The 25142-nt window shown below is 35.7% G+C and overlaps 1 protein-coding gene across 6 annotated transcripts in view; it reads right to left on the bottom strand.

Moving 5' to 3' along the window:
• LOC120419966 (protein grainyhead) overlaps positions 1-25142 on the bottom strand; it is a 441413-nt gene that overhangs the window by 268938 nt on the left and 147333 nt on the right. For all 6 annotated transcript variants that reach the window (XM_052711201.1, XM_052711198.1, XM_052711199.1 and 3 more), the window contains exons 3-4: positions 23336-24238; positions 18004-18661 (exon numbers count right to left, since the gene is read on the bottom strand). In XM_052711201.1, the coding sequence (XP_052567161.1) occupies positions 18004-18661; positions 23336-24017 (1340 nt within the window). In that variant the 5' untranslated portion in view covers positions 24018-24238. The remainder of the gene's footprint in view (positions 1-18003; positions 18662-23335; positions 24239-25142) is intronic.

Genomic DNA, 25142 nt, shown 5'->3' with positions numbered 1-25142 from the left:
ACATACCATTTTGGTATGGACAGCAGCCAAAATTGTATGGAGACTAGTATGGATGAACCAATCACACAAAATTGCTTATTTGGTCTTAGGGAAGGCTCCCACAAAGTTTGAGCCAAATAAAAAAATACAAAAAATAAAAATGGTCGAAATCGGCCGATTTCGTAGAGAGTTGCTCAGTAGCAGTCACTGGAGCTAATTGAAGTTATACTGTTCATAAATAAATCTAAAAAGAACTCCGTTGATCTGGTATAGAGGAGAAAAGCAAATCGCGACAAAATTTTGAGGCTAGGAATTTTGACAGGTATGATTTTCATAAAGTATTCGCCTCCTTTTCTCTCCCACAGAAAACCTGGGAACGAGGTAGCTGTCAAACTAGGCCAAAATGTTAAAGTCACTCACAAAATGAACTTTGAGTGATTTGAGTTCATTTCTGACGTCACGATTTTCTCCTCTATACCTTCGGGTGGTTACTCCTGGCAGATCTTAAATCTTTTAGAGCATTCAAAAATGTTAGAGAAATATGTTGTGTAGGTCCAAAAAGGACTTCCTATTCTTGAATGATTTTTTATTTGAACTTGCTGAAAACCCAGAGAGGTTCAACAGAACTGAATTCAACTCTTTCGTCGAATGAGTCCGTAAATTACGATCGTTGCCAGGCGCTAAAAGTCATCCAACGCAGTGAAACCATTCACCGCGTATCCTTCCTACATGGCGCATTGCATTACAAGCTGATAAGGTCTCTAGCCACGTTGCCACTCTCGATTTCATCGAAATACCACAAAGCCTACAAAGAGTTTGAGCGCAGAGCCCCAGACCAGACTGCGTAGTACAACAAAGCTTCGCCGAATCGATTCGATTGGGTTTCGCGGTGTTTGGTTTCCTTTTAAGGAGATTCCACTCACCGCTGAACCTGATGAAGTTACGCAGGAGACCGCAGAAGCCTTTCAAAAGTTGAACTTCGCTAAAAGCGGGAAGATAAAGTTACTACTCAGAGGGGGGGTGCACTTTGTTGATCCTTCACTAATCGGCAAGTTGACGATTTCGAGCAGGTGGAATTTTATGTAAAGTTTCACTATTATCTAATTGAGTATTGAGTCTCATGTCTGTCTTAAATTCAGTCTCCAGCCTTCTGTATCGTCTTGTCTTAATCTTGTTAAACTTTCACATTCTAATTTATTATTGAAAAACTGAAACCCATAAATTAAACCACAATCACCCAAAGTCAACTTTCGGCTTTAATGAAAAATTACACAAAAAAAATCACGAAAGTCAGAGTCCTCGCCGTTATCCTGATGGCAATCACCGGCCACCGACTCGAGGAGTGAATAATCCTTTCACTTTGACCTCTGTGCACCACGTTTCGTAGAGCCAAGACTCACCACCGTTAAGCAGAGTGCCATCATTCATGATAATTTAATGCACATCCACTCGAAGAATTGATAGACTCTTCCGCAGCGCACATTTTCCAAAGGGGAAACCAACGCCAACAGGATTTATGGCACGGTTCGCATGTTTGTTTCTCAGGGAGTTTGCAGCATAAGTATTCCGGTACTGCCCTCGAAGGGAAAGGAGACGGTTAAGAAGCTCACATTGGGAGGGCCCCGTAAATGAATGCATTTGGTGCGTAATGTTCTTTGGCTCGTTCGATAACAAATGGGATTCGATTTATCAGCGCGCTTATTAAGGGGAACAGTCACGAGAGTGACTGTGGGATTATGGGGGTTGTGTTGGGAAGTCTTCTGAGAATTTCGATGAACTCGATGAAACCCTGAAAAGTTGAGTTGATTTTTTTTCACAAATTCAAAAAAAAAAATATCCAAAAATAGTTGTAAGTTTCAACCAGCAACGAACGCACTATATTTATTCATCACCACCAATTCATCACCCATTCGCAACCTAAAAACGTCCAAGTTCCGATGATCGATCGGGATCGCGAAACCATTATAGGTATCTGTTCGCACCTTAATGGGCTCTTTCTTCGCTCATTCTGCGCAAAAAGCAGTTCAGCAAACACAAATTCCTGAGAGCTCTGCAAAGACTGAACCTCCCATAAATCAATTGTCACACATTCACACAAACACACACACAGTCAAACCCTTGCTCAAACGACCCCGGGAGAATGATTGAAAATGTGCCATGTCCTAATAATTTAAATTTATTGCCCCGTGCAATCGACGACCGGCACCGGCAGGTTATACCGGGGTCCAAAATGGTTCAGTATCCGTCCGTTCGTTACCGGCTGACTACTTCTGTCTGCTGCTGCGGTGATTTCATCTCTTTATAATATGGTGCTGCCGCCAATATAGGCTTCATAAATTACGGAAGCTGCGAAGAGTGCGCTTTCTAAAACACATGTGTTTTTTTGCAAGCGAAAAATATGTCATTAGACTGGTTCAAATTTGCATCAGACTCACAAAATTTGGCTGTATAAATTTGTCGAACATTTGACGTCGACTGGACTTAATCAAAATGTCATCAAAATAAAATATTTGTCAATGCCAATTTCAACCTATTTTTTAATTTGGTATTTTCATGAGTTGCTGTCTAGATTACCATGATCTTTCGAATTTAAGATACTAAATTCTGGAGTTTTTTTTGAAAAGGTCCAATAAACCAAACCTCCAGTTTTTGCTTTTTGGGTGTTTTTGAAACCGCCTTGATTCAGGGGTATTAAAAAACACTCAAAAAGCAAAAACTGAAAATTTGGTTTATTGGACCTTTAAAAAAAAAACTCAAGAATTCAACATCAAATCAAATTTAAGAAATCACGTTTATTCAATGAGGATCTCCTTTCTTCAAAAAATAATCAAAAAAGTAATTTCTATATGTTTTGATGACATCTTTTACGCTGGAGTTATGAAGAAGGGTGCAAAATCTGGCACTGGAGTCATAAATTTAAAAAAGTTTTTGTTATTGTGTAAAATGTGCAATATTGAATTTTTTTTCCATATTGATCAAATATTTGCTGTAATTATAAAGTTCTTTAGGCTGGTAAAAATTTTATTCAAAGTTTTTGCCCCCCCCCCCCCCTACAAAGTGCCCAAAAACCATTTTTTTCAAAAAACTTTAAAATTTTAATGTAAATTGTAGGGCGTCCAACTTTCCCGGGTTTTGAATTTCCCGGGAAACGGGAAAAATATTATTCAAATCACGGGAATTCCCGGGAAATTTGTTAAACAATCATAAAATCTATGTTTTCATTAATTTTGTTATGTTTTTCAAGCTTACAATCATAGAATAAGCTCAATACTGTAGATTGTTGATAATTTTTACTTCAATCTGAACAAGAACAGCAGTTTTTAGTTAGTTTAAAAAATATTAAAAATGTTTGTTTTTTGTTCTTTGTTACGGTTCGGATTTTGAATGAATCCAATTTGATTCAAATTATTTCATATTAATAATCACAAAATTCTTATTAATATATTTCTTTATTTTTTTTTTATATGAAATGACTACAAAAGCTAAAAACATTCATTGAAACTGTAAGAAAAAACAAGCAACGATAACAAATAAATTGAATTCATCCAATGTAAAATTTAGGAAAAGTTTAGAATTTCATGTTTTATATTAAACATATTTAACAAACTATCTTTAAGTCACTACCGCCAACTGGAGGAAATCGGGAATGCAGTCTGAATAGGTGCAGGATTTTTTAGAGCAATAAATTTAAAAAAAATTATACTAATTGTTTTGTTAATTAAAAAAATATCAGAGCATTATGCTGTCTTTGCTATTGTATTAAATTGCTCCAGATGCCGATGTTAGATGAAAAATAATAAAATATGATATGAAAATTTTAATATTTTTTTCCTTATAAGCCAAATAAATGTTGATATATGCCGAATATAAATTTGCTAATGCTTTAAAAATGTTATCGATTACTCAGTATTCAACTGTTCATTTATTTCCACAACCAAATTTGAGTTTCCTGACCGAAAAATGATTTTTTTTCAATTTCGGGAATTCCCGGAACAAAATATCAAAAATTCCGGGATTCGGGAATTCCCGGTTAAGGGAAAATCCCGGGATATTTGTCCCGGGATTTCCCGGGATGGACGCACTAGTAAATTGAAGTGCAATCAGCTGAAATCAATTTAAAAAGCATTACGCTGCGCTTAGAATTATTTTTAGCATGTTTGGGTTGATTTGAAAATTTTATGAATTTTTGAAGATCGTCGATGTTTGTTATCACGAAATGTTTTTTTTACACTTAAATTTTTGTTTTTGTCAAATCTTACATTTTTTTGAAAACTTATGATTGCAAAACAACTGAACTAGTGTAACGTGCATTTTAAAACATTTTTTCTATGCACATGTTGAAGCTATGGGTTGTTAATTCAATATTTATTTTTTGTTGCCCTCCGCTGACCCCGGCTAGAGCCGAAGGACAAAAACTTTGAAAAATATTTTAAAATCCCTAAAATAAGGTTACTAAATATTTCTAGTGAAATAAGGAAAAAGATCACTTGAGTATCATTTTTTAAGATTTAAATTGAACCAATGGTTTTCGAGATATGATGAAGGCTCATTATAAGACACTGATTAAATACTCACTTCCCACAAACTTAAACAATGTAGGATATCTTGCTTGCTTTTCAAAATGCTTCGACAATATTATTATTTGATTCAAAAATCTCCGGTGACAAATCTTGCAGCATCCTTAATTCTAGGACAAAATATACCTTTTTTATTCCTTTAAAATACATCAACAAATAAAAAAATACCTTTTGTGAACAAAAAACTAAGTGACAAAAGTCAAATTTAAAAAAGGTGGTTCCTTCCATGTACCGTCTGTGGAGGTGACATTGAGTCTGGGAGGTGAGATTGGGTCAAAGTGATTTTACGTTTTTTACCATTTTTTCTTTTGAAAGGGTTGTGTAAGGGACATCTTAAGATGACTTCGCTCAAAAATCTCGTTCCTAGAACAAATCCTGTAATTTTGGCAGCTTTTGAGGTACGTTTTTGGCCAAAAATTACCACTCGAAAAATCTAATTTTTATATTTTTGTTTGAACTGCTCGAAATGTACCCAAATGTCTGAAAATCTCTACTTTAAACATTGTAGCATGTCAATACGATTCCCTCGAACAAGAAACACTGTTGGATGATTTGTTTTGACCCTATCTTTGTATTTGAGCATCATTTCAATTTCATTTGACCCAATGTCACCTTTTCTAAGAAATTATATGGGGTAAATTTATAAACGATTGGCATTTAATTCCACCATATTTTGGGAAAATTTTAGTAAACTATCTAAGAATAATTTTAAGTTAAAAGATTTTCGATGTTTTTTTGTTATTAAGAAATTACGATAGGTGTATCGTTTTAGGACCAGTCTAAAAAGCATGATCTGGATTGTGTAGAACAGATCGTAAATATGTGAGAGTTAGCATAATTTACTACAGGTATTACCGTTGGAGAATATAATAATATATGACACCTACTAGGGGAACGGCATGTATTTCCATCGAACACCTTATGTTGGCTCCTCAGTCGGGCTGGCAAGTTACTATCAAAATATCTGTATAATAATTTGTTTTTATAATTAACATGCAAATTTTGTGGATTCAAACAAAATTTGTAACATGCCGATCATGAATGATCAAGAACTATTGAATTGAGTTCAAATAAGTCATTTTTAAATTTGAAAATGAGTTTAGTTTCAGAAAACTGCCACAATCGCGAAATTGTTGTTATCAAGTCCGTTCACCGTTACGCATAACCTAGCTTAACAATGTACGCAAACTCCAAAACACAACAACTTTAGCCAACAATCTAAAAATACCAATCGAAACGACAACCAAACCGCCGCACTGTGCGCGCGCGGGAGGGAGTTTTGCCCCGAGGGGAGTTCCGGAATTACAGTTAGTCAGGTACCTCAACCCCAACCAGCCGGGGCCGTAGCCACTTAAGGGTTTCCAAACTTGGAAAGGAAAACAATTTGTTCAAATCCTTCGCCTGGCCCTCCCCTCCCCCAGATTATAGCGGGGTCTCCACGAATTGTGTCGTGAGCTCAAGTGTGCCTGTACCTTAAGCATCCAAAGCACCAGGTCGAGAGAGGGAGATCGAGCAGAAAATAAATATATGAACCCTGGGCGCTGCTCCCACGCTTGGATTGAGCCGTGGCGCGAAGTTTTGAGCCGCGATAGAGGGAGATTGTCTCTTAGGGAAAGATGGGGTGAAGAGGGTTTAAAGGATTTTTGAGTGCGTATTATCTCAAAACAAATTATTTAAATTCAATCAGCTTCTCATCATCAAAAGTAGGAGTGATAAGAAGAATACTTTTGAACATAAAATTTGCGTGTTTACAAATGTTCAAAAACAAATATGAGTTAATCGTCATTAGATATGAATTAAAAGAAACACAAATAAAACGAAATGAGGAAAAAAGTCAAATGCTTTTTACCCTCTGCCGTCCATTTTATTCCTTTGTTCAGGACGTTTTTTGAGCAACGTTTGATCAACGAAAAACTTAACTCGCCTTGTTTAATGTTTTTCTACATTAATTTATTCTACAACCTTCAATCCTAATCTTGTGTCATTTTAGTATTTTGAAAACTACGATCTGGGAAACTACGAAGTAATCCATACAATGTTTAAATCATCCCATAAATTCATAACAATAAAGTGTGACTATTTTTACCATCAAATTGAGGCAGGATTGGGCCCGCATTAAGATGTAACAAAAATGACTTTTTGGCGGGCATTCAAGGATTGGTTCCGTGTCGTGATCGGGGACATTCTTTTATAATAAAAAACACAGATATTTTGCAATTAACAAACAACACGTCTTATTCCACACAAATTAACCACAAAACTGATTTGACAATCGTCATTCTCTCTTTCGCCGGCCGCGCGCATCTCGTTGTTTTCTCCGGGGGGATGGCAACCCTATTCCGACCAAAGCAAACTGACAACAGTCGATATTAGCACGGTTGTCAAATGAGAGCCCACAAAAAAAGCACTAGCTGTCAAATGGTAGCCCATAACAAACCATTGTTTGGGTTTTTGATTTTCAATTTTCCCGCAATTCAAACGATAAATACCTGAAAAAACACGTGAATTGTTTTGCTGATGGCAAATTCTATCATATCCTTGGAGATTCCATCCCAATATTGGCTGAAAATTCATGTCGAAAAAAGTGATTTTTCTGTTTACCTTTTTTTGCTTTTTTTCTTTTGGTCGATCAAACAGTGCGCCCGTACACTGTGAATCGGCATTACACATTTTTCGGTTTGGTTTTACACATTTGCATGGGACTTTTAAGTTTAACCAGGATTACACACTTCGTGTTACCAAAGTAATATGTATAATACTGATTCTTAGTGTTTGTTATCTGAACTTCCAAGATGGCGGCTTCTTCGCTACCCCCTGGTTTTCTCGCTCGTTGTTCGCTAGCGCGCTTTCGCACTCAATCCGCAATCTGTCAGCAAACAAGGCAATATTCATAATGGTGCGCACTTTTTGTTGCGCTCTAAACTCTTATTTATGAATCATATCAATCTTATAATAAATTCTCATTTTATAATTTATTACACATTCAATCCTGTAACTCATAATTCCTACATTCCGGAGGGCACACCGAGCCCAAATCTAAAATATGAGCTTGAATGGACGTAACAGAAGTTGGCGCTTTGCATTTAAATTTAAAAAAATATTTAACCCGAAAAATAGATTTTTCAAAAATCTTAATTTTTGAGGCATTTTGGCCACTAAAGCGTATGTTTTTAACATCACTGGCGTCTAGGCCAGATCCTTGCATATCTTTTGGTATATATAACATTGAAGTTTGGAGCACCCTGAAACTCGGCACAGACCTTCAAAGTTCGGCATTTTTTCGAAAAATCGGCCCAGCAAAAAAGATATGCGTCGCTCCTCGTGACGCTCGATATTGAGATTTTTGAAAAAATCTTTTTTACGGGTTAAATCCCATTCAAAATTCAAATGCAAAGCGCCAGCTCCTGTTACGTCCAATCAAGCTCATATTTTGGATTTGGGCTCAGTATGCCCACCGGAACAAATCCTTGAATGCCCGCCAAAAAAACATTTTTGTTACATCCCAGTCCGCATGTTCGACAATTTTGGAATAAGGAGGCTACAACATCCTTAGTTTTTTTCAAGTTTAATGACAATCGAAAAATCTAGAATATCCTAAAAATAAAAATAAATACCATTGCCTTAAAAATATTGTTGAAACCTTGCTAAATTTTTTAAATTAAAGCGATGAATGAAGAAAAAAATTCTTTAGATTATTTATATTCACTTAGACAGTCCAGACTCGATTATCCGTAGGCCTCGGAAAATTTCACTTCAGATAATCGAACAGCGAAAAAAAAAATTTTTTTTTCGTTGTCTTATTTTTGATTGTCGAGCTTAAGGATGACCCTTGTATTACACTGATTTAAAATTTGTAAATGCAATGCCAATATGGCAGTGACGAAATATTGAAAAAAAAACATTTTATTATTTAACTATTCAAATTTGACTAAAATTGGGTCGCAAAACTCGAATTCAATGTTAAAAAAGGTTAAAGAAAAAAAAGATTAAACGTGATTCGATTATCCGAAGTCCTATACAAACATTCGGATAATCGAACTCCGGATCATCGAAACTTCGGATGATCGAGTCTGGACTGTACTACAATAAATCAAGTTATCAATGAAAAGATATTTTTTTTCAACAATCTTAATAATGAATAAAATAATTGGTAAATTTTTTGTAAATTTTTCTAATGAAAAAATATCAAGAAATGCAAAACTTATTTATCTTTAAGCTTAAAATTATGCAACTTATTACTTTTTTGTGAACTTGATTGATTAAAAACTCTCTACGAAATCGGCCAATTTCGACCATTTTTTTTGTATTTTTTTATTTAGCTCAAACTTTGTGGGGGCCTTCCCTATGACTATTTTGTGTCATTGGTTCATCCATATAAGTCTCGATACAATTTTGGCTGCTGTCCATAAACAAATGGTACGTAAATATTCAAACAGCTGTAACTTTTGAGTGAATTTTGTGATCAATTTGGTGTCTTCGGCAAAGTTGTAGGTATTGTTGAGGACTAATTGAAAAAAAATAGGTACACGAAAAAAAAATTTTTAATCAACTTTTTTTCACATAAACTCAATTTCTCAAAATAGTATTTTTGGATTTTCGAGATTTTTTGATATGTTTTAGGGGACAACAATCCGGAACTTTTGAGCTGTAGAGAAACATGGTCAAAAAATATGCCGCCGAGTTATAATTTTTTGAAAAAATAGTGAGTTTTGGAAAAAAAAATTTACACCAAATAAAAAATTGACCTCAATTTTTAAATGTAATGTTGAATTTGCAATCGAAACATACTTGACAGATTTTTTGATAAAGGGCTCTGTTTTCAAGATATAGCCACCGAAAGTTTGATTTTATCGAAAAATTTGCAGTTTTCTGATTTTTAAAAATAGTGACCATGAGTGCGCATTTCTAAAAATATTTTTTTGAAAAGTTCTGAAAATTAACTATAAAATTGTTTAAGAGACATTGAAGATTGAACCTCTGGTTGCTGAGATACAGCGGCTTAACGAAATAGAAACAGGAAAATTGAAGTTTTCGAAGTCTCACCCAAACAGCCCACCATTTTCTTTTGTCGATATCTCAGCAACTAATGGTCCGATTTTTCCGAAAATTTTAAAATCAAGACTAGCATTTTAAATCGGCGTAATATTCTTTTTTTTGCATAAAATTTCGATTTTTTCAAAAAATCACTATTTTTTCAAAAAATCATGACTCGGCGGCAGATTTTTTTACCATGTTTCTCTATAACTAAAAAGTTGCGGATTTTTGTCTCTTAAAAAATATCATAAAATCTCAAAAATAAAAAAAGACGTATTTTGGGAAATTGAGTTTTTGTGAAAAAAAGTAGATTAAAATTTTTTTTTCCAATACTCAAAAATACCTACAACTTTGCCGAAGACACCAAATTGATCAGAAAATGAGAGACTTGTATGGGTGAACCAATGACACGAAATAGCTTATTTGTTCATTAGGAAGGCCCCCACAAAGTTTGAGCCAAATAAAAAAATACAAAAAATATTGTTTATTGGCCGATTTTGTAGAGAGTTGCTTCCAGGCCTTTTACACGCAGCTGGAATACTTTTTAAAAGCGAATATTGACTAGGAAGTATGAAATACACGAAATAGTCACAAGATAAGAGTTATTTGATGTAAAACAGGCCTGCAATTTACTGAAAACAATAACAACTTGCCATGACCAGTGAACATTACAAAAGAAATCATGAAAATTTGTATTTGTCTTATTACAAACAAATAGAGTTATAGAGGGTCAAACAGCACCCCAATCTCTCGCCAGCCATCAGCTGGTGTGTTGGCGCAGATCAGAGGGCACCCAAGTTAGTCAATGAGGTGGTGGTTGCTTTTTTATTCGAGCAAAAAATAATAACTTATTGACTCTGTGCTGGCGCACGGGAAGTTCGACTTGGTGAGGGGGTGGTAATAGTAAATAAATTATTCCATTTGGCGAGCGGAATGGGGCATAGAAATGAAATAATTCCATATATTCCTCGTATACTGAAACATTCATTTGCGGTTGAATGGTGTTTTGCTAATGGGGCTTAATAGGAAAATTGTTCGATCAGACGGCGGCTGCGGCGGTGCCGATTTGAGTGGCCACGAATGGAACGCTTGAAATTGAATTGGAATTGAAAAATGTTTTTTAATGGTGATTAGTTATAATTTTGTTTACATTTTAGACATTTTTGGAGTAGGATAAAAGTTGAGGTTTGATGTTTGAACAATGTTTCAAGTTTATCTCAATATAAATGCATTTTATTTTTATTATGATTATTTGTAAAAAAAAAAGTTTTACGGTTTTGTATTACAATGTTGTGTTTGGTTCTATACCCAGCTTTCAGACATGTTTTTTGTCAATTTCGTTTGTTTGTTATAGGACTGGAAAGAAAAACCCTGAAATTGTAACAGCATATTCAATGTTTCAATAACATTCAAAAAACATGCACTCATTGCGCTCAAAGTACCACCAAAACAGAAGATTGCCCATGTTCGCGCCAAAATAAACCACGCGCTCATGTAGAGTACGAATACCCATCAAGCCCGACCATCAGACTGACTGACGGTTTGATGACCGTCGAATATGGTGCAGTTTGTCCTCCTTAACAAGAGCAAAAAAATAAACCACAATAAACACTCCACACCCCCTTCTTCCAGCCTTCACTTCTCACTTAAGTTTGCGCACCGTGCCCTAAAATTTATGTTTATTATATTTTACGATTATTTTAATTGAGTACTAACTCCATATTTAATTGCTGCTCATTTTCCGTGGCTGGCGAAGGTTAGCTGTCAGAGTGAACCAGAACCGGCGCAGCAAAGAAATATGTGTCAGCTCTCGAGGAACCAAGCGAAAATGCTAAAGGTCGACGAATTCTGGACCGACTTCTCGGACTCCGCACTCAGAGGGCAGAGTACATATGAAAGGAAACATTGATAATTAATTGCAAATCATCACTCAAAAAGATGATGATGGTCCAAAATGGGCATTCGAAGCGATTTTCAGGGGGGAGAGGGAAAAAAGGAAGATTGTGCGTCTTTACAATTTATGCGTGAGCGCGATTTGCTTGGTCCAGAGTGGTTCGAGGAGGTGCATTAAAATTCATGAGAATGCAAACGAAATTCTTGGAAGTTGAGCGGAAAGAATAAGGAACAGAAATATGTTGCGGTGTATCGGTCAAACTTGAGTTCAATTCGAAGGATTTGATGGTTTTAGGAGTAATTTTGCATAAATTGGTTGATTCAAGATCAAGACTGAAGAAAGAATACTGAAGACTCAAGACTCAAGACTCAAGACTCAAGACTCAAGACCCAATACTCAAGCTTCAGTACTGAAACTTCAGAAGCTGTGGTGACAATGTTGTGCCAGCGCGTAATTTATCATTCTTCTCAGGCCCCCTCATCTGTGCATCCGCAATTGTCCGTTACGCGAAAAAAAGGTCCTCGATGATCGATACTCTAGACCTCGTCAGGGGATCATTAAACATTCATGCACCGTTTCGGCCGTTAACGTTCTCATAATAACCATTGTCTTGCGCATACTAATTCGATGGTAATTTAATTTCCGCGACGCACTCTGCGGCCCAAGATCTGACCGGACCGTTTTCCTGGAGGCTCGGTCGCTCTCTGGGGTGCAGTTCCCGGCCAACTGGACGGGGCTTTTTAATTTATGTGCGTTCCTTGCGTTCATTTTCGATTCGCGGCGCGAGATTGTTGTCCTCGGACGGCGAACGGAACAGATGGAGGATTCTCTCCCCGGGGATGGACAGTGGGCTTGAGTGGAGATAGCAAATTCAACAAGTTTAAAAAAATCTTTCAAATGGTAAAAAATTGACCACCTTGAAGAGCAGTGTGCAGGCTGCGGTGATGGAAGGAATCACGCAGCAAATTTATTCGCTACATAAAATGGGATTTAATTTCAGGAATCGCCAAGATCGTGGAATTCCTGGCACGAAGAACGCTGCACTGGTGAGGACAATTTTCCAGGATGTGAGCGAAATGGGAAAAAAGAGCAGAAAAGGAAATGAGGAAAGCTGGAGGGAAACTAATGACCGAAGATGGTTTTTGTTTTGGTTTGAATCATTTAAGGTGAAGCCGTTGATCATTTTCGAATAAAATTAATCATCACTATAAAATATTCTGTATTAAATTCAATTTAACGAATTTCAGCACCAAAAGGAATCAGCATGTGCCGGTTGTTGCCTTCTTGAAGCCACTGAAAGAATTTTTGATCTAAATCAAATGTACTTCAAAATTTATATAATTTTGTGGCACAGCCATTGACGTCCTAGTTGGCAATCATTGATTAATGACGATTTCCATAACTTTACAAGGAATGGGATAATCGTTACCAAAAGGAATCAGCATGTGTAGGACACTATTCTAAACAACTTGTTGAAGAAATTTTGTCAAAATATTGAAAGCGACGCAAAATTTATATCTTTGAAGGAAAAATCATGACAATGATGGAAGTCTTCACGTTAAGGGGCATTGCTCTAATGAGTAAACTTAACCCTCTACAACCCAACCCCGCCTTTAGACGGGCTTCGATTTAAAAAATCACCAATAATAAATTTTTCAACCAATTTTTGATTCTTCAAAAGAAGTGGATTGTAGAACTCTTAAAATATTAGAAAATCCTGAACACGGGAAAAGTAAAATTTTTCGAAATAAAATTGGCCAATAGAGGTTTAAACAATATATTAACACAAGATTCTTGAGATTGTGCCTCTGATAAGGATTCACTTTAAAAATATTTAAGAACCGCAAGACATGATTGCTTAAATAACACAAATTAATTTTCTTTTATATACCAAAGTTAAAAGCTTGTTTGTTTTTTTTGCGACAACGCACTTAGATTTTTTTACAAATTGGGTAGATTTTAATGATTTTTAACTGTTAAATGTATTTCTGCCAGAAAATAATAATACAATCGTTTTATTTTTAAACTAAAATTATTTTCAATCTACATTTTAAATCTATTTAGTCTAAACTTTTTGATGAAGGTAAAATGTAAAATGATGATTTTTTTGATGAACAGTTTACGTTTAAGGAAATGTATGCAATCAATTAGGAAAAAATAAAGCATATTTAAAAGATTTATAAATTTGGTGTATTTTATTCGGATAACACTTTGAATAAAACTCTGCCCATTAATTTCTAAACAACTCATGCAAGACTACATACAAACATTAAAACTGTCAATACATAAATGCTTATGTTCGAAAGTCAACATAACTGTATAATATATTTTTTGATCGATTTGATATCTTCAGAAAAGATGCAGGTTATGCTTAGGACTTTTCAACAAATAACAATGAGTACACGTAACAAACTTATCCACTTTTGGCATTTCACATGTTTTGAAAAAAATAAGAAAGTTTTAAAAGTTTATGAAAAAATATTTTTGCAATTCCACTGTGAAACTGTCAACTTTTCCTGTCCTTCTGGAGAAACGAAACGGCCTACTTTTCCCTACCAAAAATAACAGAATGGAAAATTAATACCTTTCAATAACAGTGCTGAAAAGTTCTACTTTTCAGCACTGAAATGGGTGCTGAAAAGTTAAACTTTTCAACACTAGTATCGAAAAGTAAAATTTTTCAATATTTGTTATGTTTTGAACGATGAATTTACTAAACACATGCTTGTTTGACATGGGTCTCGTGGCGCAGGGGTAGCGGCTTCGGCTGCCGATCCCGATGATGCTATGAGACGCGGGTTCGATTCCCGCCTTATCCACTGAGCTTCTATCGGATGGTGAAGTAAAACGTCGGTCCCGGTTTCTCCTGTCTCGTCAGAGGCGCTGGAGCAGAAATCCCACGTTAGAGGAAGGCCATGCCCCGGGGGGCGTAGCGCCAATAGTTTCGTTTTTGCTTGTTTGACATAAAATCCCATTAAAGAAGTGTTTATTTGAATTGCAAAAAAATGTGTAAGCAACTTGTTGCAAAATTTGATTTTTTCAGCACTCGTCGTATTTATCCAATTCGGTAAACCTCGTTGGATAAATGTACAACTCGTGCTGAAAAAATCTTCTTTTTGTAACTTGTTGCATAAACTACTATTTCAGAATTTTAAAATTACCACATTTTAAAATAGTTTCAAACTAAGTTGTAAGCCATTTTGAAACGTTAATCGTGAATTTGAAAACTGATGCAATCATGCAATTGCAAAACTTTAAGACTAGTGTAAATTTTCACTCAAATGTTGAATTCATGGTTTTTTTTCTTCAATTTTTACTTTATTTTACAGCCAGAGTTGACAGTTACTTCGAAAATATTAGCAAAGGTTTTTTTTTAATATTCTATTTTAAATTTTTGAAATTCCTTCGTGAAACTACTTCCTTTTACTGGCATTCTAGAACAACGAAGCTGCCTACTATTCTCTACAAAAAAAAAAAAAAAACAGATTCAAATAGAAACACTTATCAAAACAAGTGCTTGATCTACTTTTCAGCACTGAAATGCATTCTGAAAAGTTGATTTTTCAACACTTGTATCGATAAGTTAAACTTTTCATAAAATTTCTGAAATTATTTTGATATTTTGGCAAAGATTAAAAAATTAGGGATGACAATTTTTAAAATTTATGGAAATTTAAAAAAAAATAATATTTTTATTTGCACTTTACTAAACTGCAAACAAGAAAAAAATTATTCGAAAAACAATTATTTATTTAAAAAAAAATCATGTTATTCATCCGAGCATTGAAAAATTTGACTCAAACTGCTTTTCAACGTGGTTCTCAAAACTAGAGTTGAACTTATTTTCAATTATTTTAATGGTATAATAAATAGTGTGTCTATTCCGGGAATTTCCGGGACAAAATTACTGGGATTTTTCCAAAACCGGGAATTCTGTAAATTGAAAAAAAAAAACAAACTTTTATCTGGAAATTCTGATTTGGTTTGAAAAAAAAAAAAGAAAAATAGTAATACATAGTAATCGAAACGATTAAAAAAATGGTCAAAATGTAAGTTTACGGATCTGAAAAATGGTTAGCGCTATTTTTTCTAATAAATCATTTGTTGTGTGCTATCTTGTGACAACGACCATTTAGTACCATTCGAGAAAATCGATTTTTAAAGTTTGACGATAAATATTTTTAAAACTATGAATGATAGGGCAAAACTTAAAAAAAGATTCAAGCTTTTTGAAGCAATCGGTTCGTATACTATCGCTAAACAATCGCTCAAACTTTCAACTAATTTGGTTACATCAGTTAAAAGATACAGTAAATTATGTTAACAAAAATCTGAAAAGCACGAGTCACAAGTGTGTATCGAAAGTAAAATTACACAAAATTTAAATTCATTTTGAATCGGGCCAAAACAAACAAAATATCATTTTCAACAAAGGAAAGTGCATTTTAAATTGTTTTTAGTTTTATAGACTTTAATTTCCATTAAAGTATTAAAGTATTCAGAAAAAAATTATTGCCCTGGATTAAACGATTTTAAGTTAACGAAATTTTTATATTTTATAAAAAAAATACCGCAAATCTTAAACCAAATCTCCTGTAACTTTTCGGACTGTAGTCCCGATTTTACCTAGATGGCGGTTAACTTAAAGATATTTGTAAAGAATTTGTTAAATAAGTTTCATTTAAAACAAGAAATTCAAAACTTATCTAAGATTTACATTGACTGGTATCATTTTATTTGTTGTCGCTTGTTGTTTTTTGACTTCTTTTTCAAATTAATATTTCAAACTTTACAAGTCATGTCATATAAAATATGTATAAAAATGGAAGACGTTTTTAAAGAACAAAGAATAAATGAAAAACATTATTAATTTCTTTCTGTCGTCTATGTTCAGATTGAACCATAGATTATTACCAATTAATATTATTGAGCAAATTCTATGATTTTAAGCTTGGAAAACATAACAAATATGATAAAAACATAGATGTTATGACTTTTTTAAAAAAAATCCCGGGATCTCGGAAATTCCCGGAATTTAAAAAATATTTTTCCCGTTCCCCGGGAAATTCTAAGCCCGGGAAAATAAGACGCTCTAATATTAAACAACGACTGGTGATATTATTTGGGTAATTCTCCAACAGCTCACACAGCAGTTGCCCCGACCCCTCTTCGATTTGCGTGAAACTTTGTTCTAAGGGGTAACTTTTGTCCCTGATCACGAATCCGAGGTCCGTTTTTTGATATCTCGTGACGGAGGGGCGGTACGACCCCTTCCATTTTTGAACATGCGAAAAAAGAGGTGTTTTTCAATAATTTGCAGCCTGAAACGGTGATGAGATAGAAATTTGGTGTCAAAGGGACTTTTATGTAAAATTAGACGCCCGATTTGATGGCGTACTCAGAATTCCGAAAAAAACTTATTTTTCATCGAAAAAAAAACACTAAAAAAGTTTTAAAAATTCTCCCATTTTTCGTTACTCGACTGTAAAAAATTTTGGAACATGTAATTTTATGGGAAATTTAATGTACTTTTCGAATCTTCATTGACCCGGAAGGGTCATTTTTTTCATTTAGAACAAAATTTTTCATTTTAAAATTTCGTGTTTTTTCTAACTTTGCAGGATTATTTTTTAGAGTGTAACAATGTTCTACAAAGTTGTAGAGCAGACAATTACAAAAAATTTGATATATAGACATAAGGGGTTTGCTCATAAACATCACGAGTTATCGCGATTTTACGAAAAAAAGTTTTGAAAAAGTTGGTCGTCATCGATCATGGCCGTTCATGGTCACCCGCGACAGACACGGACGACGAAACAAAGAGAAACGCAAAAAGTAACTTTTTCAAAACTTTTTTTCGTAAAATCGCAATAACTCGTTATGTTTATAAGCAAACCCCTTATGTCTATATATGAAAATTTTTGTAATTGTTTGCTCTTCAACTTTGTAGAACATTGTTACACTCTAAAAATAACCCTGCAAAGTTAGAAAAAACACGAAATTTTAAAATGAAAAATTTTGTTCTAAATGAAAAAATGACCCTTCCGGGTCAATGTAGATTCGAAAAGTACATTAAATTTCCCATAAAATTACATGTTCCAAAATTTTTTACAGTCGAGTAACGGAAAATGGGAGAATTTTTAAAACTTTTTTAGTGTTTTTTTTCGATGAAAAATAAGTTTTTTTTCGGAATTCTGAGTACGCCATCAAATCGGGCGTCTAATTTTACATAAAAGTCCCTTTGACACCAAATTTCTATCTCATCACCGTTTCAGGCTGCAAATTATTGAAAAACACCTCTTTTTTCGCATGTTCAAAAATGGAAGGGGTCGTACCGCCCCTTTGTCACGAGATATCAAAAAACGGACCTCGGATTCGTGATCAGGGACAAAAGTTACCCCTTAGGACAAAGTTTCACGCAAAATCGGCAACTTTTCCCGATTTCGTGTGAGTTGGTAGAGAATTACCCATTTGTCATAAAAATTTCAACTCTCATTATAATATTATAAAATCACTCACCTTTGCTGAATCTGCTGCGCCGCGCCAAGATCATCCGGATTCATGTCCCCTCCAACCGAACCCGCTCCCGCTCCCGTCGACGCCACCACATACACCATCGTTCCATCCGGCTGCTGCTGTTGAGTGTACTGCACATTTCCGTGGACCACAATCTGCGTTCCCTCCATCAGGCCCAAATCCCCGCCAGCGGCCGCATTGGCGTACAAACTCTCCAGGCCTTTCTGGTCGGTGTAGATGACCGTTTTGTTGCCATCGTTGTACACGTAATCAATCTGCGGCTTCGGGTCAGCCCCGGACGGATCCTGCTGACTTAAGGTCGGTTCAAAGTGCTGCTGCTGCTGTTGCTGCGGCATCGAAGCCTTCGGGTCACCGTAAATGACGTTTTTAGGCTCACCCCCTCCGACGGAATAGACGAGCTGTTTGGGCTGCTGATTGATGTCCTTCTCGTACTGGAGCACGGTCGTGGGCAACCCGTCGGCGGTGGTGGTCGTCGGGGTGGGAGGGGCCTGGTGGTCACCAGCACCGTACAGGCCGCCGTCCGACGGGAGCTTGCTGATTAATTGATCGGCCGGGTTGGGGTCCGGTGCGGCCGGGGCGTTCACGATGCGAGTCAGGATCGTTTCGCCGTTCTCGTTGCGCGTGATGATGTGGTGCTCACCTGGGCGGAAGAGGAGTGCCAGCGTTAGAATAGGTTAATTAGTTCGGCGATTATTCGACGTTTAGAATCATATAAATCAGAGTGTTTTAGCTGTAGGTGTAGTCTGGTACTACTAGCTAATGTATTCCAATATTTTTTAAATCAATTTTAAATTATTTATTTCAATGTTTGAAAACAGTGTTGGTAGGAATTTTAAAATATGTTAATGTTAAAAATTGTGTTTTCATTAATAAATGTCGTTAGTGCGACGAACAAAATCTTCAAGAACAAACAAATCATATTTTAATTGCCTCGGAGATACACAATCGATCTATTTAATATTAAAAAAGCATTCTAAATATTTTATTGTTCAACATGCATTGTATTTAATCCTTTTCAAAGTTTTTAATTAGTACTTAAAAATAAATTAAGCCGAAAACTAATATTTTCAATTTGGGAATGACCATAAAGTCACTATGTTTCTTATTTAAATTCCTTTTTGAAGTGTGTGTTAAGAAAATTGAAAACATTAAATAAACATCAAATTATGAAAAGAATAATACAAAAGTGACAATGCTTAAAATTAATCAGAATAATATTTTATGTTGAAAACATTAAGTAATATTCGACTAAAATGAATAAAATAATGAAAATAAAATAACACCCGACTTTAAAAATAAATAAAAAATTCTCCTCAATCACTGTACAGATTGTACTACTGGATAAGCCTTCAAAACTCAAAAATTCAAAAATAGATTCTTGTTTTTCCTACTATTGGTAGAAAATTGTTCAAAAAAAATGAAAAGGCAGCCGGTTTTCTTATTTAAAGTCATATAAAAAAAGAAAACCTTAATACATTTGCATCATGTCAATATATACATTTAGTTAACAAATCTCTTTTTAAATGATAGGCATTTTATTTACAAGAATAATCCAGGACGAAACGGGGATCGATGACCGGAAAACCAAAAGTCAAGAATTGTTTTTGAAGGTTTTGAAAATGCTGTTAATTTGAGCGATGTTGTAATCATTTCTTTAAATACTTTAGTTGTTTTGAATAGCATCAATTTTTCTGATAATTACGAGGTACAACTAACAGAAGAGTGCTATCGACTGGTGGATCAATTCTCAAATTTAGTTTTCGGCTTATCAGTCCCAGTAGCAAGTAAAACGAAATTTTGGAATAAAAAACAAAATTTCGTTTAACTTGGTACTGGGACTGATAAGCCGAAAACTAAATTTGAGTACAAGTTACAACATTTATTATTAGTTGAATATTCCGGTATATTTATATTATTTGCTTAAAATCAGAGCTATTCCGAATTTCGCATCAGCTTGAGACTAATTATGATACAATTTTGAGAAGATGTATGCATATTTTTATTTAATGAGAAACTTTTATTTGACATTCATTCTTTCACTTTCATTCTAAATGATTTATCAAAACAATGTTTAAACATGTTTTATGTTTTAAGATTTAATTGAATTGATGAAATAAAATATATTCGTTAAAAGATAAAAAAAAAATACTTTCTTATAATATCAGTGCATTACGCTAAAATTAGTTTTATTAGCTAAACATACATTATGCAATTTTTATTTTATTTTAAATTGATAAGTAATGAACTGCGTTTAGTTTTGAAGAAAAAACTTTGTAGAAATATTAGGGGAAATATGCCCATTTTAATCACTCTAAGCCGTTCGACCAATTCTCATCACTTTTGCGTTTTCCGCTATTAAATCAACATTTTCAGATGTATCATCAATGGAGAGCTGTGAGTGAGCAATTATTTGAGCTATTTATCACTTTGGAACAGTCAAAAACACTTCATGAAAGCTGTAATTCATGATCAAAGTGCTGATAGGCCGATAATAGAAATAGGCTGAGAAAGGGTATAGTTCCCCTAAATCTAAATTGAAAACTTGTTCAAATAATGAAAATTTGAGAATTTTTAAATAGTACGGTATTAGTGCGTTTATACTTTGAAATTCATCACATAAGCATTGAAAATTTAACATGAATATGAAATTTCAAAAAGATTTCATAAATGAGTTATCATCCGTTGACGTTAAGATTATCGTTGATAGCATTATCACAAATAATGATAACGATAACGATTTCGCTACCGTTAGACGCTAATATTATCGACGATAATTTTATCGATTATCAACCTTGAGAATGAGGTAACGCTTACTTGATTTTAACATAAATATATTTTAAACAATTAAGGGGTTCTTGTTATGGGGTTTCATACCAATTTAAATAAACAAAAACATATTTTTTAAAAAGAAATCGTAACAATTTATCTTTTAAACTGTGTTATTTTTGTTTTCATTTGTTTATTATATGGAGCAATTCTGGAGTTTTTTTTTGAAAAGGTCCAATAAACCAAATTTTCAGTTTTTGCTTTTTGGGTGTTTTTGAAACCGCCTTGAGTCAGGGGTATTAAAAAACACCCAAAAAGCAAAAACTGAAAATTTGGTTTATTGGACCTTTTAAAAAAAACTCCAGAATTGTCTTTTTGTATTTTTTTACCCATCTGAAACTTTTTTTGAGCCTTCGGTATGCCCAAAGAAGTCATTTTGCATCATTAGCACCTAAACTCCCATGCTCGAGGAAAAGGTGGAACTTCAACTTTGAACAGCTATATCTCGGCTCTCTGTTGACGGATTTTCGATACTCAAACAGCAAAAGATGCGGAAAGATCTCTAGATAATGTTGCTTTTTAAAAAAATCAAAATAGAGGCATTTACCCTAAGTTATTCCCGAAACCATAGGAGCAACTTTTTTTTTAGCCCCCTTTATACTATATGTTTTACATGCAGTTATAAAAATTCAATGATAATCTATGTCAAATCCATGTCAAAATGATAGATAATGCTTATTTATTATACTCAAGACCATTTTTGGTCCAATGTGGCCACTTTGGAACCGGTCCCAGGTACTCCGGTGAAACCCGGATTACGCTCTATTGTGGAGCATTTTCGCGAATATTTTGGTCAAGGCAACATGCATATCAAATTTCATATTTTTCAAAATCAAGCTCATTCTTGATTCTCAAGACCATTTCTCTACTAATCCGGCCACTTTGGAACCGGTCCCGGAATCTCCGGTGAAACCCAGAATATGCCAAATTACGGGATTATTGGAGGACAATTTTTGACAGGGCAATATCGATGTCAAAGTACCTCATTTGCAAAATCAAGCTCATCCATGATCTCCAAAACCACTTTTGGTCCAATCTGGCCACATTGGGACCGATTCCCGGTACTCCGGTGAAACCCGGATTACGCTCTATTGTTGAGCATTATTGGGAATATTTTGGTCAAGGCAACATGCATATCAAAATTCACAATTTTCGAAATCAAGCTCATTCGTGATCGTAAGACCATTTCTCTACCAATCTGGCCACTTTGGAACCGGTCCCGGATTCTCGGGTGAAACCCGGAATATGCCGAACTACGGGATTATTGGAGGACAATTTTTGACAGGGCAATATGGATGTCAAAGATCATCATTTGCAAAATCAAGGTTATCCATGATCCCCAAGACCGCTTTTGGACTGAACTGGCCACTTTGGGACCGATTCCCGGTACGCCGGTGAAACCCGGAAAATGGCAAATTACGGGATTTTTCCGAATCATTTTTGACAGGGCATTATGGATGTCAAAGATCATCATGTTCAAAGTTTAGCTCATCCATGATCCCCAAAACCACTTTTGGACAGATCTGGTGACTTTGGGACCGGTTCCCGGCACTCCGTTGAAACCCGGAATAAGACAAATTACGGGATTATTTATGGATAATTTTTGATAAGGTAATATCAATGTCAAAGATTATCATTTGCAAAATCAAGCTCATCTATGATCCCTAAATCACTTTTGGGCCATTCTGGCCACTTTGGGACCGATTCTCAGTACTCGGTGAAACCCGGAATAAGATAAATTACGGCATTATTTCTGAATAATTTTTGACAAGGCAATATGGATGTCAAAGATCATCATTTGCAAAGTCGAGCTCATCCATTATCCCCAAAACCACTTTTGGACCAATCTGGCCACTTTAGGACCAAACAAATAACAAATCACTAGAAAAAAAGAAATGTCTCGTTTAATTGAGTTATGCCCGAGAATCAGTGAGTTGAATTCACTGTTCCAACTTTTTTGTGGGATTAAGAGTTGAAATGTTAATGGATAGACACATAAACTTATATTTGTTTACTTTGTACTGCGGTTATCAGGCGCTCATATTCTCCAAACCTCTCAGATAATCGACAAAATCTATTAATTGTTGATTGGCATAGTATTGCTTATTGCGAGATAAAATCACGATTTTACTTCGCTTCGACTAACAGGAGGTTATGGCCGCCGTATTACCGCAGTGTAGAAATCAGCAAGTTGAACTGAAATTCAGCTTTGGTTTGCCTGTAAACTTGGTTTGTTTTGAATATTTTCCAAAAAGTCAGCTGAAAACTCAAGACTACCTTTGACAACAGCCAAAAAAATGTTCTGCGGCTGTCATGTGGCCATTCTCTTGCGGTCATATCAGCGGGCGCAAACTCTAATTATCGACGCCCGCGATAATATTAAAGTTTTAGATCTTTGAATTGAAAATTCCAAATTAAAATGTTGTTAACGCAAACAAAAAAAATCAAAACACTGGCACCACTGCCCAGCTTCCATCGCCTCACTCACCGTTAATAATCTCGCGGCTGATGATCTGCTGGTTGCCGAGCAGACGCTGGATGTGTGCGTTGTCCAGCATACGCACTGATTGATCGTCCTCGTCCGCCGAGGACAGCCGTCCCAGTGACTGATGTTGCTGCTGATGGTGGTGCTGCTGCTGCTGCTGAACATCACCACCGCCATTCAGTCCGGACGGTATCAATCTTCCGTCAATTACCTGATCCCCCGGCGAGAGACGCTGCTGCACGTGTTGATCCTCGTGTTGATCGTGATGTTGCTGCTGAATGTGATGCTGCTGCTGCTGTTGATGGTGGTGGTGCTGGTGGTGTTGTTGTTGTTGGTGCTGTTCTTGGATCAACCGTGCGTGGAGCAGATTTTGCTCCGTTTCGTGACCGGGGGATGCCAGCTGGTGGCCGCCGCCGGTTTGGATGATCGTGGTCATCCCGGACGGATTGAGTTTGAGGCCAGCGCCTGGATTGCCGTACACGTAGACCGTGCCGGTTTCTTTGTCGTAGACCTTCGTCTGGTGACCGCCACCGACATCGCCGCCAGCGTCCGGGTAGTCCTTGTGCAGGTCTAGCACGCTGACGTTCGTCATGGTGGCCAGTTCTGGCGGGGGAGTTGGAGGGTTCGATTTGAGCTCACTTTGAGCTAGTTGCTGCTGTTGGTGCATATCAGGGGAGGAAGACATTTTTGCTTTTGAGGGGATTTTTGTTTCTCTCTTCGAGAGATTCGATTGCACTCTTATGGAAGAATATATGTAATAAAAAATCTAACACATTAAAGTCTAATACTGCGCGTACTGGAAGCACTGTTGTTGAGTATTGGCGGCTCGGAAAACTCGGTTATCACATTCTAGGTTTGTTCTGGACGGAGTTGGTTAATACATCGTTGATTGCACGTTCACATAATCTGAAATGGGTTGAGAAAAAAAACAATTAGAAAAGTCGTATAAACAATGCATTCTATTTAGTTGAACTATAAAAGGTCTTTTTCAATTTTTTAAATGAATAGCTCATAAGTCATTCCGCCACCAGCCAAGTGTTGCCTGGAAATCCAACCGGCGTGATTCGTGTAATATTTCTCCCCTAATAAATTCAAAAATAAATCGTTGTCGCTTAGCTTTACACCTGGTGCTAGCTGGCGGTTGGTGATCGTATGGTTAGCAGCTCGAACTAAACCACATATTACTCGCCACCAACTTAGCAGCAGCAGCTCCTTTGGTCAGGGTGCTTATTTTATGATTTATGCCGTAAACGACGGCGACGACTATGGCCAATGGCCAAGTCAAGCGCAAAGAGTGTCAATTGAGGTTATTAGCCTTTTACGAGGATGGCGATGGTGGCGGTGGTGGTGGCTTAGGCTGATGACTTGGAGGAGGTTTCAGGCACTAAGCGAGCTTTCAAGTCGTGTGGGCAAGCTTTGGCACTGAGAGCTGTGTGCGCTGGGTAATACCAGTGAGTTTAGTGAGTATAGTCAAAGCGGGTCATTTGAGGTGTACCGGGTAGCAGTAGCAACGTTTGAAAGTGATCACCAAAGTGTGTTAGGCTACTAATTGAAAAGTGCTAGAAGAGTTACTTTGGTAGTAATTTATTTTGTTCAGATCAAATTTTAAAATATGGCTTAAAACTTAAAATTTACCTAAATTTTTCTCCCTAACATACTTTGATAACAATTAAACTCGTGGCATAAAAGATAACTCTACTTGATTAAATCCAACTCTGTTTGTTTCATATGAAAGATCTTTTGAAGCAAATTAAAACGCAAAGAAATGTTTCTCTCAGTTTTTGGAATTTCTGTAGAAAACAGATATATT

Source organism: Culex pipiens, chromosome 3 (assembly GCF_016801865.2).
Source record: "Culex pipiens pallens isolate TS chromosome 3, TS_CPP_V2, whole genome shotgun sequence".
Lineage (NCBI taxonomy): Eukaryota > Metazoa > Arthropoda > Insecta > Diptera > Culicidae > Culex > Culex pipiens.
The sequence above is the reverse complement of the archived record's forward strand: the minus strand, read 5'-3'. Positions and strand labels throughout refer to the sequence as shown.